This window comes from Emydura macquarii, unplaced genomic scaffold, assembly GCF_026122565.2.
Source record: "Emydura macquarii macquarii isolate MOO-44397 ecotype Brisbane River unplaced genomic scaffold, CSIRO-AGI_Emac_v2 contig_2246, whole genome shotgun sequence".
Taxonomy (NCBI): Eukaryota; Metazoa; Chordata; order Testudines; family Chelidae; genus Emydura; species Emydura macquarii.
In genome coordinates this window covers 2,405,759-2,422,213 of record NW_027132383.1, presented here as the reverse complement: position 1 = coordinate 2,422,213, position 16,455 = coordinate 2,405,759, and the positions used below count along the sequence as shown (strand labels likewise).

Here is a 16,455-nt window from a genome sequence, read left to right as displayed (position 1 = left end):
CAAGAGAGAGCCCATCTGGAATTCTCCCAGAACCTCTCTCCCTTTCAGTTAGACTGAGCTCAGCGTGTCTGACAGCTCACTGATTTCCTGTCAATTTCCTTAGCAGGCAGCTGCTATGTAGGTCACTTTTTTAAGATGCCAAACCTGACCTGTTTAAAATCACTTCAGCTTGTTTTGAGGTCTTTCCAAATCTCATGCTTGCTCTTTTCCATGACTCTGTCCCGTCCCCTGCTTATGATGATCTAACCTGAGAAAGGCAGCACCTGCCTGCATATAACTGTTGCTACTGGAAACAGTAGTAACCTGAGAAAAGGGTGATTATGAAGGGAGGTAAGCGCTCTTTGTGGAGAGTTTCCTATCCCCTCCCAATAAGAGAGTCAGAGAAGCAAAAAGAATCCAGGCCTGCCATGGGGATGAAGGTATCCGTGAATTGGTTACATGGTTGGTTAGGTCTGAGAGCTAACAACTTACCTCTACTCCTCTCCCTGCCTGCTTTTTGTTCTGCTGTTGAAAGTGGAGCAGCCACTCCCCTCCTCGGGAAGCAGGCAGGCCAGGGAGTAGAGGTGGTCAGGCTGTTTTTGCAGGAGGGGGAGAGCTAGACCTCACATAACCGCCTCATTGATCTCTCCAGCACTGTTTCCCCTGCTGGTCCCATTGTTGCAGCCGACGGGGGGAGGAGTGATTGCAGCTCGCCTTTTGTGGAGTGGCTGCAAATATGGGATCGTTTTGAAATAGGATTGATGTAAGTATTGGTGTGTATTAAGGCAAGTGCTGCCTCTTCTGTTTATGCTGTCACAACCAGGGGGCGGAGATCATAGTCCTAGAATCAAGAAGAAAGGAAAATGTTAGGGAAGTCTCATCTAATTATATACATTTAAAAAAATACATTTTAAAGCACCGCAGTTAGGCATTCACATAGTTATCAGTTCCCTCCTTTTTCACAGTGGCAGGAATCGGCTGATGCAGAATACAGGATTAGCATGTGTTGTGACGAAGTGGAAATATTTTTTAATCCTCTTTGTGCCTCAGTTTCCCCTATATGCTGCATTGTTGCCCAGTGAATGGAAAAGGCTGATCACTCTCAGAGCAAGTGAAGAGACTTAGGTGTGAGTGTCACCCAGTTGTCTGGACATTAGTCCCCATATCAGTGGAGCATTTTAGAAGACAATGGCAAATCCAATTGCCCGGACGTTGACCCCTAGCAACCAGCATTCCAGAGGGATGCAGATTTCCCCACTCCTCCACAGGGAAGCTGGGCCCTGTTCCCTAGCTTGAATATAAAAGATTGGGCAGAGGGTTAATAGTTGGCTACTGGAAGGAGTTGGGGCTCTCACCTGGTGTCTGACCAAGGCGGTCAGATGGAGAGACACAGAGCTTGAACCAAGGGGTTCATTACCACTTGGGTGAGCTCTGGGCTAGCTAGCCAGAATGCACTATGCTTTAAACTTTGGTTCTCTGTAGTACCCTAAAACTTCCTTTGCTGGGTTCCAGTTAACTAAGAAACCTACTGTTTTGTTAATACTGTGTGAGTGTCTGTGCAAATGCTTGGTGAGATGCATTAATCCTTGAGGAGTATACAAGTCTCCTTCGGGGCCTGTCTTGGTTGGACTTGCTGAATGGAGCTCACGGTGTGAGGCAGAAGTGCTGAAGGCCCAAAGGTCCAATCTAAGAAGGTGGTGGAGCTGCGTGGCTTACCATGGAGGAAGAGCGAGACCCCGAGCAGGTCTGGCACCTTGCCTCCTAGAGACTGTTCCAAAGCTAGGGGCATAGCACCAATCCTGTGGACCCATGACATGGGTACATTGTTAAAAGTCAAGAAATAGCTCGTTCAATAGCTTTCACTCCCTAACAGTAACTCAAGCCTGGTATATGTAAACAAACTGAACCACAAAAGGCACCAGTATAGTTAAAGCAGTACAACTCCCCTAGTGTGAATGCAATTTTATTGGTATAACAGTGCCTTCCTGTGGGGAAAGGGGATATGCTTTTTGCTGATAGCACTTTGTGCATACTAATTAGAGATTCACCATTTATCTTTTTTGGTAGAAAAATTGCACCCATAACTTAAATTCTTAAATGGTACAAAACTGTGTAGATGAGGCCCTAGCGTGGAGTTGAAGAAAAGCAAAGAAAAAGGATACTCTGAAAGACCAACTACAGTTAACTAAGAGCTTCCCATCCCACTGCCAGCAGAATTTTGTTTGTTTCATACTTGTGTGGTCTGTGAAAGCCAGCTCATCTGTTACAGCAACTCTTCCCAGAGTTTTCCAGTGGTCTTAACTCAAACAATGTTACCCCATAAGCAGAGCAACCTTGAACAGTCTCAGGAGACAAGTCTAATTCTCAAAACAATGTTCCCAGCATGCATCAGATGCTCTTTACCCTGTCTAAGTGATTTATTTTTTTACCATTTCCAGAGTTCTAGGCTAAAAAGTCCATCAGCCTGAAATCCACATCCCTTCCACCTAGGGAGGTCATGTCTTGTTAATCACTACATTTTGTCCTCTGGGTGAAGATTCGACACTCCTGTTTTTACTGAGTTGTGTAATAATCCTCCTGAGACGCACTGCCTGGGAGATGTTTCTTACTATGAAACAGCTGTACAATAAAAGAAGCTTTCTAATGCACTGGGTTGTACTCACAACTCACCACTCCAAAAATATCAAATGTTTGAATGTCCTTTCTTGTAAATTCATTTACGTTTTCTGCTACTGTCACTTGATATCGTGATGATGGAAAGCTAGGCGGTAAATAGGTCCCAGAGAGACAAACCTTGACAAGGTTTAAAATACACAGTGCTTTTCCTGAGAAGAGTCTCTTGCTGGAATCCCTCTCACAACAGAGCTGAGAACTGGAGCAGACAATAACCTTTAGATGCAGAAAAATGTGTTGTAGTTAATCGTCAAAAGTACAACTCTTGCTAACATTGGTTGTAAGTATCTGAAGGATCAGCCCAAAGATTCTTAGTTAAAGACTGTATTTTTAACATTCACCTTGTTCTTTCTACTCTACATTGCAACAGGAATTGATTTATTTTAGCGAGGAGCAAAGTTAAAGAGTTTGGACAAATCCAGGCTGAGGTGTGATTTCAGAGTGTCCATAACCCAACTGGTCTAGTTTGCTGGAAGAAAAGTTAAGAGGCTGCTGTTGTCTCTGTGGATTAAAAGTATTGATTAGCAGAGGATATGCACTGAGTTTATTGGAATCTGTTTGTTTGGTTTTCATGTTATAGTAACGTGGCTATTGCAATAGTATCTTTCTTGAACAATGCTTATTTAGTAGAATTTTGCAATTCTATAATCTTGGGTTTCTCCCTAGTGCCGTTTCAGTATAAAAAGAATATTATATGGGCCCGCAGTACAATTTGGTAAATGTGAAGTTATCCTCTTTAGGTGGCTAATCTGATTAGTTTATTGGGTCATGGTAACATGAATTGTTTAGATTCACTATCTGACATTAGGACTGTAAATCCAGTTATATTGTTGCAAGTAATCTACCAAAAGCCATAAAATAAACATTCTAAGGGAAATATGGGGAACCCTCCTGTTTTCAGTGCTGGCTACTATACTGACACATGGTGTTTTCATGGAAATACTCCAGACTAGGAGCTACCTTTCTGGAGTGGAGGAGTGGGAGTACATTCTGTTCACAACCTGAAAACCATTTACACTGTTCTCCTGAAATCTGTCTATTTCTATGTTAATGCTATTTCAGTGCTCTCTGCCAATGCACTGTGCTCTCTCCTGGAACCCAAACCTGTGTTACTTAGTGCTACTTTTTCTTTGAGAATATGCAAGGAAGTGCAGAACTGACATGGTTGTGTATGTAAATTGTAGCACCTTTTAAAGATCTGTAGATGACTTTGACTACTCTTCCCTGCTAGGTCAGCAAAGCAGGAATATGCTGGGATTATCCTAGAGACATCGCTTCAAGACAGTCTGCTCAGCTTCCTCTCAGCACACAAATGCCTACATTTACCTTTTGGCTTTGAGTTCTTGTGATAGGCAGCAACATAAAGGATGCCTTTCATACACCCGTCACATGGAGGCTATATCAAGGATTAGCTTTAATGCTCCAGATGTGGGCTTTAGAAAGGATTTGTGTTAGAAAGGATGACCGTTTCATTACCTTTCAACACTAGTCCTTTGAATAACTACGGGGCATGATGTCTCTGTGGTTCCTGGCCATGGTTTTTGGTTTCTAAGAATCACTTGAATAAGAGAGAAACTGGCTAATGTCACTACAGTAATGTACAATTTCTCTAAATCATGTACTTGCTGCTGCAGTGCAGGAAGTTCTTTTCAGCCACAGCTGTGGTCTAACACACTTAACTAACACTTCAGAGCCACCACTCTTGATTTATCCTAGTGATTTACAAAATTGGCATACTCCAAAAATACTTTGCAGTGGACTTGTATGCTCTTGAGTGGTTTTTAGGTGTTCTAAATGTGTTTGAAGTTTTGAATACATCACTGTTACCTAAGCTGCTCAGAAAGCACTTTTCAGCATGTCGCTTCTTTCCCTTTCCCACTGAGCAGTAAAATTGCAGTGTCACTTTCTTACCAGCAGACCCTATAACATCCATATCAAAAGCTACCCTTATAACACATCTGTTGTAACAAACCACTCAAAACCAGGAAGTTCCTAGTTGAGGGCTCAACATTTTAAACAAAAGGTATGGACCAAGTTGGTATGTTTCTTTTTGGTTATTTTAAACCTCCTGTTCTTGCGAGGGTGAGGAGGGATTGGCACAAAAGCCATTTTGGAGTTCAGTATAAAAGACCATCTAATATGTGTATCTTTCTGCTGAAAGGTCAAGATCATCCAGATGTTTAAACACCTCCTCATAAATCCTCACTGAATATGCTGTTTACAATTGCTGCTGAAGTTCCTTCCTAGATCCTCTCCAATCCAGCTTCTCTAGTCTGTTGCACTCCACTGAAACCACTCTCACCAAATTTTTTAATGTTCTCTTCCTAGCCAAAGTTCACCATTGGTATTCCATCCTCAGCCTGTCAGCTACCTTTGACAGAGTTAACCACATGCTGCTTGAAATCTTGTACTCCCTTGGCTTCCATGATTCTGTCCTCTCCTGGTTCTCATCCATCCTCTCCGATTGCTCCTTCAGCATGTCCTTTGGAGGATCCTTCCTATCCTCCCCCCAACTGTCTGTGGAGGTTCTGTAGACTCGTCCTTGATCCCCTTCTGTTCTCCTTACTGCCTTATCTCTGAATAACCACATCTGCAAACATCCATAAGATCACCGGCTATCTGCTGATTTGCAGATCTGTGTCTCCTTGTCACACTGTCTAGAGTGGCTCATGGCGGTGAGTGCCTACCTCAGGCAAAAATAGGGCAGACACCCCAAATTGGTGGTGTGCTCTATAATTAGATTTCACCAAACCAGTAACAAATGTGAAGCCCTTGACCACTATAACAGTCCTACCATGGAGTCACAGACAGTCCACTTTGACTCTAGTCTATCTTGCCACTCAGACAAACTGGACTTAGTGATAAATGGTAACTTATACCAAAAATCACACCACGTTCAAGTTGCTTCCAGTCCCAAGAGGCCAGTCACTTGCCCCAGATCAGCAGATATTCTAGATCCTACACCAAAGACAACGCCTGTAGCATGTCCTGTAATAATCTACTGGTTTAGTAACTAGGGAAGAAGGAGCAAGAGTTATTTACAGGTTAAAGCAAGCAAACAGTAACTCATTGGTGTATATATCTAAATATGAAGGGGGAGTGTGTCAATTTCAGACCAAACACTTAATTATTGTAACATGGGATACATGTATTATCAGTGAGACTAATACGTGCAGCAGTATCATTTCAGAGTCTAAACACCTATTTTGAGCAAAACTAACATACGGGTGACCTGGTCTGGTCTCCAGCTATGATATTGTCAGTTCTTAGCTAATGCCTGCAGGCATCCCGGCCTGTCAATGTCACGCTTCTGTCCAAATGAAAATCTCGGCCTGTCTCTGACATGTTGTGGATGTTGAGCCATCAACTCAAGCTCAACATGGCTAAAAGAGCTCTGAATCTCTCTTCCCCCCTCTCAGTCCCTCCCCATTACCTTCTTCCGCAGACACTGGGCACATCACCATCCTGCCACTGGCACTCACTCAGGCCTGTAACCCAAGTGTCATCATGGACTTAGACCTCTCTCGAGGACTTCACATCCAGGCTACAGCTAAGTCTTGTGTATTCTTTATGAATAACTTCTCTAACATCCAGCCTCTCCTGTCCATCCACACAGCTGCAACAGTCATCTCAGTTACTGCCACATCTTTTCTCGGGCCTTGACAAAGGCAGTCTTGCCCCACTCATATCCATTCAAAATGCCACTGCAGAGATCATTCTCCCAATCCCCTCTCTTTGCATCCCTCCACTGGCTCCCTCTTCTCTTATTTTACACATACTTGCCTTCACTTTCAAGGCTCTTCATGGCATATCCCCACCTGACCTATGACATTCTCATTCGGTATTGAAAGGTTGATCACGGCTTCCAATCAGTCCACGATGCCAGCCTCCTTTGCCAGCTTGTTAGATTGTCAAACACCTTTCTGCTTTTTCCAGGCTTCCCCACATGCTTGGGATGAGCTTCCTGCAAACAATCTCCTATTTCTCCTTCAAACTTTCTTTTGTTGTGATGCCTCCAAAACACTTGGCAATGATCCGGCTGTCGTGCTGAAGCCTTTGCCCTGCAGTGCTGACCAGTATTGTATTGTCCTATTGTTTCATTGTTCTCTCCTGTCGGTCTGTCTGTATCCAGCTGTTGTCTCATGTCTAATGTTATAAGCTCTCTGGGGCAGAGATTGTCTCTTTGTTCTGTGTACAGCCACTAGCACCATGGAGGCCTGGTCCATGATTAGGGCACTTAGGGACTACAACCATACAAATAATAGCTTGGGATTGTGGGGAAGATGTTACCAGACTGCCTCATCAGGATAGTGTTTCTGCAGAGCAGCATGTTTGTCAGTCATGGGCCTCCTGTACTTGTATATCTCTGGGATGATAACTGTGCCTGCATAAGAAACAAAGTACATATTTGAAACTTGTGGATCTAACTATAACAGTGGTATCAGTGATTTGGCTATTTAAAAAGCCAATCTGGCACTTAAATCAGAGACAGCATGGGCTGCAAGAGTACATACAGCATTTGCATAGGGCCTGGTGCATTTGGGTTCCCCATACCTCTGTGGAGTGTTCAGGGTTAATGGCCCTGACCTTGATATTACACATTCCAAACACTCTACAGACGAGTATAATTGCTCAGATGGGAGCCAGGCAAGGTGCAGCAGGCTGTGCTGTTCAGAGGAAGGGTGGCTTTGTGGTTGAGGCACTGGCCTGGGATGTCGGAGTTCTGTTCCCTGCTCCGCCACAGACTTTGTGTGTGACCTTGAACAAATTATTTAGGCCGTTTCTACATGCAACCTGTGGTCAGCACACGTTAGGTTGGCATACAGCTGCCAAACTTTGCATATCACTCGGGAGCGTGCATACTTGGCTGCTTACATTGGTGCTGTGCGTACTCATTGGGAGTGCTGGTGTCTATGAGAAGTGCAGTACAGCACAGTAGGTATCCCGGTGTACCACATACTGCTGTCCAGTGCAATGTCTCTTGGGAAACTTTCAGTGTGTTGTGAGGTAGAAATGACTGGCCCAGAGATCTCTGGGAACTACGGGTCACGTTCCCAGCACGCAACGTTCTGCATCTCAATGCCATCCGTATCTCCTATTTTTCACTTCTTTCTTAAAAAAAAATCCCAGCCCCACACAGTATTTTTCAATGTCTGCCATCTCAGACAGAAACATGGAGCCCACAGAGCTCTGCACTCTTCTTGTGAACGTTGCAAGCACAGGATGCATGATTCTGTGTTTGCAGATGCGCAGGAAATACTATAAAAATGGAGATATAACTGTATCTTCGAGGACCATTTGAGGGACACACTGAAAGAACAATTCAAGGTTGGTGGTATTCGTGGAGCAGAATACCACTTGTGGGCCTCAGAAACGAGCACTGACTGGTGGGATTGCATCATAACAGAGCATTGGGACAATGAGCAATGGCTGCAGAACTTCCGGAGGCAAAAGGTCACATTCCTGGATCTGCGTGCCAACCTCGACCTAGCTCTCCAGTGCATGGACACCAGAATGAGTTACACTGACAGTGGAGAAGCAAATGGTGCTCACACTCTGAAAGCTGTATGGCTATCTATTGGGGGAAATCATTTTGAAGCTGGCAAATCCATAGTGGAGGCTGTTAATCATCTCCTCCTCTGCAGAATTGACTCTTCGCAGAGTACAGGACATAGTGGGTGCATTTGCAGCAGTGGGGCAGTAGACAGCATGCATATCCCTATTATGGCACCAGCCCACATTGCTGTGGAGTACATCAACAGAAAGAGCCATTTTTCACTGGGTACGCAAGTGTTGGCAGATGACTGGGAGTGCTTCCCAGTTATCAGTGTATGAAACCAGTGTATGGCTTCCTGGTGCACACATCTTTAAGAACACAGGCCTGTTCAGAAAGCTGCAGGCAGGGATATTCTTTCCCGACTGGCAGGTTACAATTGGTGATGTGGAAATGCCCATAGTCATTCCGGGTGACCCAGCATACCTCTTGCTCCCCTAGCTCATGACGCTGTACACTGGTTACCTTGACAGCACCGAGGAAAGGTTCAGCTATTGGCTCAGCAGGTGTAGAATGACTGTTGAAGGTACTTTTGGTAGATTCAAGGGACACTGGCGATGTTTACTGACTAGGTTAGACCTCAGTGAGAAAAATTTCCCAGTGGTTGCAGCCACCTAGTATCTGAGGCAAAGGGGGAAAAGCTGCTGGCAGGGGTGGAGTGACTGTCTGCTGACTTGGAACAGCCAGACACAAGGACTAGTGGAGCTCTGCGGCTGAGGGAGGCTTTGAAAGGGCACTTTAACCATCAGCCACAGGAGAGTCCTGTGATGGAGTGTTCCCTGGGATTGCAGCTTGGGGTGTTGCTAAGAATTATGTAATGCTTGCTTTACGTTTATAAATATGGCTGGGTATTTGTCTGACACTATGAATTAGGTGGTGCATGGTTTGCACTTACAAGTGCTGTTGGCTTTGACTCCTGCTGCGCATTCTGCAGTATTTCTTGTGAACTAATAAAGATAATTTGATTCTCCAGTGCTAGAACTTTACTGAGTGTTGAAAACACATTGCAGAAAATCAGTGTGCCTCCGCCTGGCAAGACTGGGGTGGAGTCTCAAGCAGGTCCAGGTTTGTGGCATGGTGTTAGCGTCCCCGACATGTCTTCCAACCCTTTCCTCCTCCTTTCTGTTCACAGCCGGGGTCTTTGTCTCTGCCTCCTCTGAGGTATCCACAGTGCTCTGCGGGATGCTTATGAGGTCTTCGCCAAGTGTAGTTTGCAGTTTCTTGTACAAGCAGCAGGTCTACAGCAAAGCACCAGATCTGTTGTTGTACTCCCTGGTCTCATGATATCCCTGGTGAAATTCCTTCACTTTCACGCGGCACAGCTGCTGATCCCTGTCATACCTCTTTGCCTGTATCCACACACACACACACACACACACACACACACACACACACACACACACACACACACACACACACACACACACACACACACACACACACACACACACACACACACACACACACACACACACACACACACACACACACACACGTCGGCTCAGACGTCCGTGTTTCTACACCTGGTCTGTAGCTGTAGTTGCACAGCCTCTTTTCCCCACAGGTTCAGGAGATCATAATTCCTGTCTTCACTAGGCAGGAGCGCATCTGCTGCATGAAGCCGGCATAGTCGGCTGGGCAGTTGCACACAAGGGCGAGTTGCTAGGTGGATAATCAGGAAAAGGCATTTAAAAATAACATGGGCAGTTTTTAAAAGGGGGTGGAGGGGAGGGTGGCCTTCGGGTTTCTATGACCCCGGGGCAGTGGATTTTAAAATTGTGACCAGAGCAATCACCGTCACAGGGAATGAAGCATTGTGAACAGCTGTTAGAGGACGCTTAGAGTTGACACAGATCATTCAGTTTCTACACTCGCATAGTGTCGATCTCAGTAGGTCAACTGTGGCTCTATGCCATTTGGGGAGGTGGTTTTACTGCGTCGCTGTAATAGGGCGCTCCGTTGGCCAGAGATAAATTTGAGTGTAGTCAATGCACAATGCACAAATAGGTTGTCACAAAAAGACTTATGTCACCCTAACTTTGTAGTGTAGATATGGCCTTACTCAGCCTAGGTTCTTCATCTTACAAATGGGGATACTTCCTTCTGTCATCGTGGTGCTGTGAAGTACTCAGAAGCTACAAAGAATACCAAAAAATGCTAAATAATATCAGAAGGGTGCTCATCCATCTGTGTAGATGAGTACCCCTCCCCCAGTAAAGTGTTACCCGTGCCAAGAGCACAACACCCCTGACTTGTTGACGAGATGCAAAACCGAGATTCTGATCACTTTGCTTCATTACAGATTCCATGGCACTCTTGAGGTGTTAACCCCAATGTCTTGGCCAAATTCCAACTCTGGTAATTACATTCTGCCTCCTTCAATTCCCTTCACAGTTTGTTAACCATGGTAGATAGAGTTCACTTTCTGCTCTATGTTCTTCTTGTGGTATTGCTGGGTATTGTTAAATGGCTGTGGGGAATCATCACAAAGGTGTTGGTGTTTCAGTCGTGGATGAAGTGACAGGGCAGGTGTTTGTGTGCGCTGTGCGGTGCTGAGTGTATCAGTGCTGATTGTACTCGGCAACCATTCTCTCCCTCAAACTGGATAAATGGCAAGCCCTTTGATGTCATGTGAATTGCCTGTATTCATTTCAGGTGCCCCTTTTTGCCATTATTCTTAAAGAAAAATGTAGTTAACGAGTCTTTCCTTCTGATGCCTTGTACTGAACAGGTAAATTTGGGTGTTGCCTAATCCCCAGATGTTTAATGCCATTAGGCCTTCCTGTTTATAAGAGGTGCTGTGCTGGGAGCTTGTCCCTGGGACATGTAGCAAGGCTGGGGCCCTTGTCTGAGATAAACCCCAGTGACTACAATTCCCCTTCTCCACTGCTCTGTGCTCCCCACGTGCTGCACTGCTCCCTTGGGATGGAGCTGGAATGTGGAAAATAAAGTGGTTTGGCTGCAGTGGAACCACCGTGTTTGCTGTCAGCCTAGCAGAAGGGTAGAGCAGGCAGTGCTGGAATGTCTGCTGCTGGGAGAGGAGTAGGGTTTCTAATGCTCTGGAAGGGGTTGGAGGAGGGGGCATAGGTGGCAGAGTAGATCCAGTCAAAGGGTTAATGACCTCGAAGACCGTTGAATTAGTAGAGCACTACATGTCTCAGAACTTGGCAAACAGTGACAGATGTATGCTGGTAGTCACGTTCTCAATCTTTAGATTGCTCTGTTTTTCTCAAATTATCCTTCTCTGACTTTCAGATGGCTTTCGAAAGGTTGTCCACATTGAGCAGGGTGGTTTGGTGAAGCCAGAGAAGGACGATACTGAATTTCAACATCCGTACTTCATCCGAGGCCAGGAACAGCTCCTGGAGAATATCAAGAGGAAAGTAACCAGCGTAAGTGTACATGTGCCAGGCCATGGGTGAACCACTGTGAAACTAATGGGCCTACTGTCTCTTGGTTGGTCAGAAAAGCAGCAGCATGCTCTGGGTAAAAAAGGAATTTTGGCACTGTAGTTTTCATTCTCTGCCAACAGCTTTTTTAGTTCTCTGCATCACGTTTCATTCACTCGCAAGCTGCAGTGCCAGTAAGCTAGTTAGCTAGTGATAGATACTTAGTGCGCCAGGTTCTCTGATTGCTTTCTTAACGCTCTCTTGGCATCTGGCTTGGGTTACGATGCTGCTTGGAATGCCCTGGAGACAACTGGGAATTTGGCCTGTAACATGGTAGCCAAATTCACTGTGATTTGGCAAATTGGGAGCCAACTTCACCTCCAAATGTATCTCCGTTTCTTGTGAAGTAGTGTCTACAGGAGGTTCAGCCTAACGCAGGCTATGGCAAACTTTCCACTCCCAGAGGGAGGTGTCGGAGAGCAGCTGGACCTTTGCTGCAGAACAGGGATGAAGCAACACAGTCCTTGGCTGAACCTACAGCCTTCACTTGTAATGTTTTCAACCTAGTGACAAAAAATTCAGTTATAGGTCCTTTGAAAACGAAACTCCATATTTGTATCCTTAATATGCTAGTTCTGGTAGCAATGGGAGCAGCAAGAAATACAGGTGTGTAAGGCACCTAGAAAATCATTTAAGACTTGTTAACCTCCATAGGGAGTCCCAAATACTAATCGCTGCACTTTTTATTTGAACTGGGATAACCCAAACTCCAAAACGCCACTCACAACTGCCTTCATTTTTAGTAGCTGTCTGGCCTGTCTAAGATAGGGCTCTCCACACACACTGCTCAATTCTGATCTGAGCAGATGCTACCCCGTATCACGGTGAAACGTTGCATGCTGGGATGTATGATCTGCACAAGTCAAATCTGTATTAAAGATAAAGGCAACCATGGACCGAACTGGACTTGTGGGCTTCACAGTGCTACCAGGTGTGAAAATCGTATTGCTGCCTCATTGATGGATTTGAGGAACCCTGTTTAGAAACCAGGTGTTCTTAGATCTTTTAACATCCTGCCTTTTGTGTTTGCTAGATAGTCGTCTTGTTGGGAGTCAATGTTGTTGTTACTTGTCTCAATAAAAAGAATTTTATAGAAGCATTTGATATTTTAGGTGCCAAACATTTCTCATGAATCATTGGGGCTACTCCATTAGCTCTGAAATGTGGGTGGAAGATGCAACCATCCAGGGTTTGAATTACCCTTTTCCAGACACCATTCCAGGCAACCCACAGAGGGCAGTGCACTGTGCATCATGATGGAGTCCCTGTGTGCTCTGCAATAACTTTCAGTGCCACTGTCACTGAGAGGCATATAGTACTCCACACAGCTGCACGGTCAGCGAATGATATACCACGTTGTGATGGGCAGATCCCAAAGAGAGCTGGCCTGCTAGCCAGTAAAGATGAGATGACTGGCTCTGTGGATGTGGGAAAGCGGTGGACATGATATACCTTGACTTTAGCAAAGCTTTTGATACGGTCTCCCACAGTATTCTTGCCAGCAAGTTAAAAAAGTATGGGTTGGATGAATGAACTATAACACGGATAGAAAGCTGGCTAGATCATCAGGCTCAGTGGGTAGTGATCATGGCTCAATGTCTAATTGGCAGCTGGTATCATGTGGAATGCCCCATGGATCGGTCCTGGGGCCGGTTTTGTTCAACATCTTCATTATGATCTGGAGGATGGGGTGGATTGTACCTTCAACAAGTTCACAGATGACACTAAGCTGGAGGGAGTGGTAGATACCCTGCAAGGTAGGGATAGGATACAGAGTGATCTAGACAAACTGGAGGATTGGGCCAAAAGAAATCTGATGAGGTTCAATAAGGACAAGTGCAGAGTCCTGCACTTAGGACGGAAGAATCCCATGCACAGCTACAGACTGGGGACCGACGGGCTAGGCAGCAGCTCTGCAGAAAAGGACCTGGGGTTACAGTGTACAAGAAGCTGGATATGAGTCAGCAGTGTGCCTGGTTGCCAAGAAGGCTAATAGCATATTGGGCTGCATTAGTAGGAGCATTGCCAGCAGATGGAGGGACGTGATTATTCCCCTCCATTCGGCACTGGTGAGGCCGCATTTGGAATACCGTGTCCAGTTTTGGGCCCCCCACTACAGGAAGGATGTGGACAAATTGAAGAGAGTCCAGCGGAGGGCTATGAAAATGATGAGGGGGCTGGAGCACATGACTTATGAGGAGGGGCTGAGGGAACTGGGCTTGTTTAGTCTGCAAAAGAGAAGAGTGAGGGGGGATTTCATAGCAGCCTTCAACTACCTGAAGGGGTTTCCAGGGAGGATGGAGCTAGGCTGTTCTCCGTGGTGGCAGAACAAGGAGCAATGGTCTCAAGTTGCAGTGGGGGAGGTGTAGGTTGGATATTAGGAAAAACTCAGTCCCTAGGAGGGTGGTGAAGCACTGGAATGGGTTACCTAGGGAGGTGGTGGAATCTGCATCCTTAGAGGTTTTTAAGGTGCATCTTGACAAAGCCCTGGCTGGGATGATTTAGTTGGGCTTGGCCCTGCTTTGAGCTGAGGTTTGGACTCCTCAGGTCCCTCCCAACCCTTATTTTCTGTGATACTATGGAAAGTGGAAGGGAGCCGCTATTTGAATAGGTAAAATTTGTTAATCCTTGTAATTGCTGGCAGGTTCATAGAGCTCTTGTGTTAAAGGCTTTGTACATACCGGGCTGTTGTTCCCCTTGCATTGTTTATCAGGAAAATGAAACAGGCCCCTCAGAAGCTTCCCTTCAGCTGTTTAAACACCTGCGATGGGAATGTGGAGGCCAGCTGACTGCCTGCTGCTCAGCAAGCACTGGAGGAAGCTCCCCATCCTGTCTCCATGGTCTGTGCCCTGATCTTGCTCTTTCTTTGTGTTGAAGAGTGAGCTCTGTCTGCTCTTTATCTCCCTTAGTCTTTTAAACAACAGCTACTTTGATTCTTTAAGATTGTTCAGACTTAACAAAAGTAGACCTAAGAAAAGTGTTCTCTGCTAAACATCATGTGCTTGATTGCAGAGAGCAATAATTGTCTAGCGTACATCTTCAATAAAACTCCAGTGATAAATGTGCTCCCTTGGTCTTCCTAGCCTCTCTCCTCTATGTCTAGTTGAGGCTGGTCTTCGCTGCACTGTTAGTTTGTTATACCTCAAACTATGCCGCTAAACCAACTCCCATCCACGCACACAGCTCTTGCTTGAGTTAAGTGGTGCTTTAAGCCTGAGCTAGCTGGTCTATCCTGAGGTGAAGAAGTGGGCTGAAGTTTTACTGCTGCTGATCCTTGAGTTAGTAAAGTGATGGGGACTCAGTAGCTTGAGTTACTGCTCCTCAGCTGCGAATCTGATCACACAGTGTAGCTGGAGTGTTTCGTGGAATAGTCACTTTTACTCTGCTCTCGCTCCATGGACTAGCTTGTTAGCACGCTTGAATTAACTGTTGCAGTGAAGACAGTCCCTTAGAATGTCATGCCCTCAAATTAGATACCCCTTGGTGCAGTAGAAGACTGAACACTTATTCAGAAAGTCAGTACAATGCTGACAGCTGTTGTGCAACCTTAGAGTTTGCGTTTCTGACCCAAAAGGATTCTTCTCATTCAAGGAAGGGAAAAGTCTACAAATGATAGCCTTGTAGAGAAGTGATATAGTAGATGGCTGATCTGAGCCTGTCTGATTCTTTATACGGTTAGACCGATAGGAGGGTGGGTGGATGGGTAAGGGGAAGGTAGATGGTTAATCTGCAATGCCATCTTTGATGCTTAGAGAACAGTTTTATAGGGTGAAACCTCACTGGCCTCTTCCTTTCCGTCTCCAGGTATCCAGTATAAAGAATGAGGATATAAAGGTTCGACAAGACAACGTAACCAAGTTACTGACTGACGTCCAGATGATGAAAGGAAAGCAGGAGAGCATGGATTCCAAACTGATAGCCATGAAACAGTACGTATGTAGGGAGGGTAGGAAACGAAACGAGGAATAATGTGCTCCATTGGACTTCTCTCTGAAAGTGTTGTGTTCAAGACCTTCTCTGGGTGGAGTCTGATTGTTTTGCATTGCTCTCCGCTATGTGCCAGAATCCCAGTTGTCTCGGGTGTGTAACCTGGAAGCTTTAAGAGGCTTTCTCTCCAGGGGAAAGAGGAGCTGGGGTGTGGGAACACCACTAAATCCTCTTAAAGACCTTTGTGACATAGTGACCAGCCCTGCAATGCTTAGACACGGAGTAAGGCTTTACTAACTTCCCTGTGGAAACCGGCACTGCCTCAGATGTCAGCCAGAGAGGCTGCTAAGAACAGAGTGGTATCTTCCCTCCTCTGTGGTGTCGCAACCAGAAGTCTGATTCTCTGCATGGTGCTGGATTCTTTCTCTTGATTCTCTTCCATCAGAATGTGGGATATTCTGTTCTCCATGTTCTTATACCATGCCCATCACCATGGCGTTCAAGTGACTGGATAATTTCTATCCCTCTGTCCTAATGCTGCTGTCTTCTTCCATCCCGCACACGCACAATTTAAATCTCCACTTGTTGCCAGCAACCAATATTTCTCCTTTGGTTGGGAGTATAGAGCATGTGATCTTCTCTAGTCACCATTTGTTCTCTTTGACGAGTCAACTTTCGGGGTTCATCAGAGCACTCTTGATCACCCCTTTACTGAGACTAAACCTGCCCCCTCTCACACACAGGTCAGATTAGAATTCAAAGGTATGTAGCCTATGCCTATTGTGGTCTTTAATCCATGCAGCAACCCAGTGGCTGGTTTTCCTGCCCAATGGCAGGATTTGTTTTAAAGTTATGATCTGCCAGTTAGGAGAC

General features: G+C 45.5%; 1 protein-coding gene across 3 annotated transcripts in view; it reads left to right on the top strand.

Moving 5' to 3' along the window:
* The window catches only part of HSF1 (heat shock transcription factor 1), a 94,481-nt gene that overhangs the window by 22,336 nt on the left and 55,690 nt on the right, over nucleotides 1-16,455 (top strand). For 2 of the 3 annotated variants that reach the window (XM_067560151.1, XM_067560150.1), the window contains exons 3-4: nucleotides 11,462-11,598; nucleotides 15,460-15,584. In XM_067560151.1, coding sequence (XP_067416252.1) covers nucleotides 11,462-11,598; nucleotides 15,460-15,584 — 262 coding nt within the window. Of the gene's footprint in view, nucleotides 1-10,508; nucleotides 10,565-11,461; nucleotides 11,599-15,459; nucleotides 15,585-16,455 lie in introns of all 3 variants that reach the window. The other variant, XM_067560152.1, reaches the window with a different exon arrangement.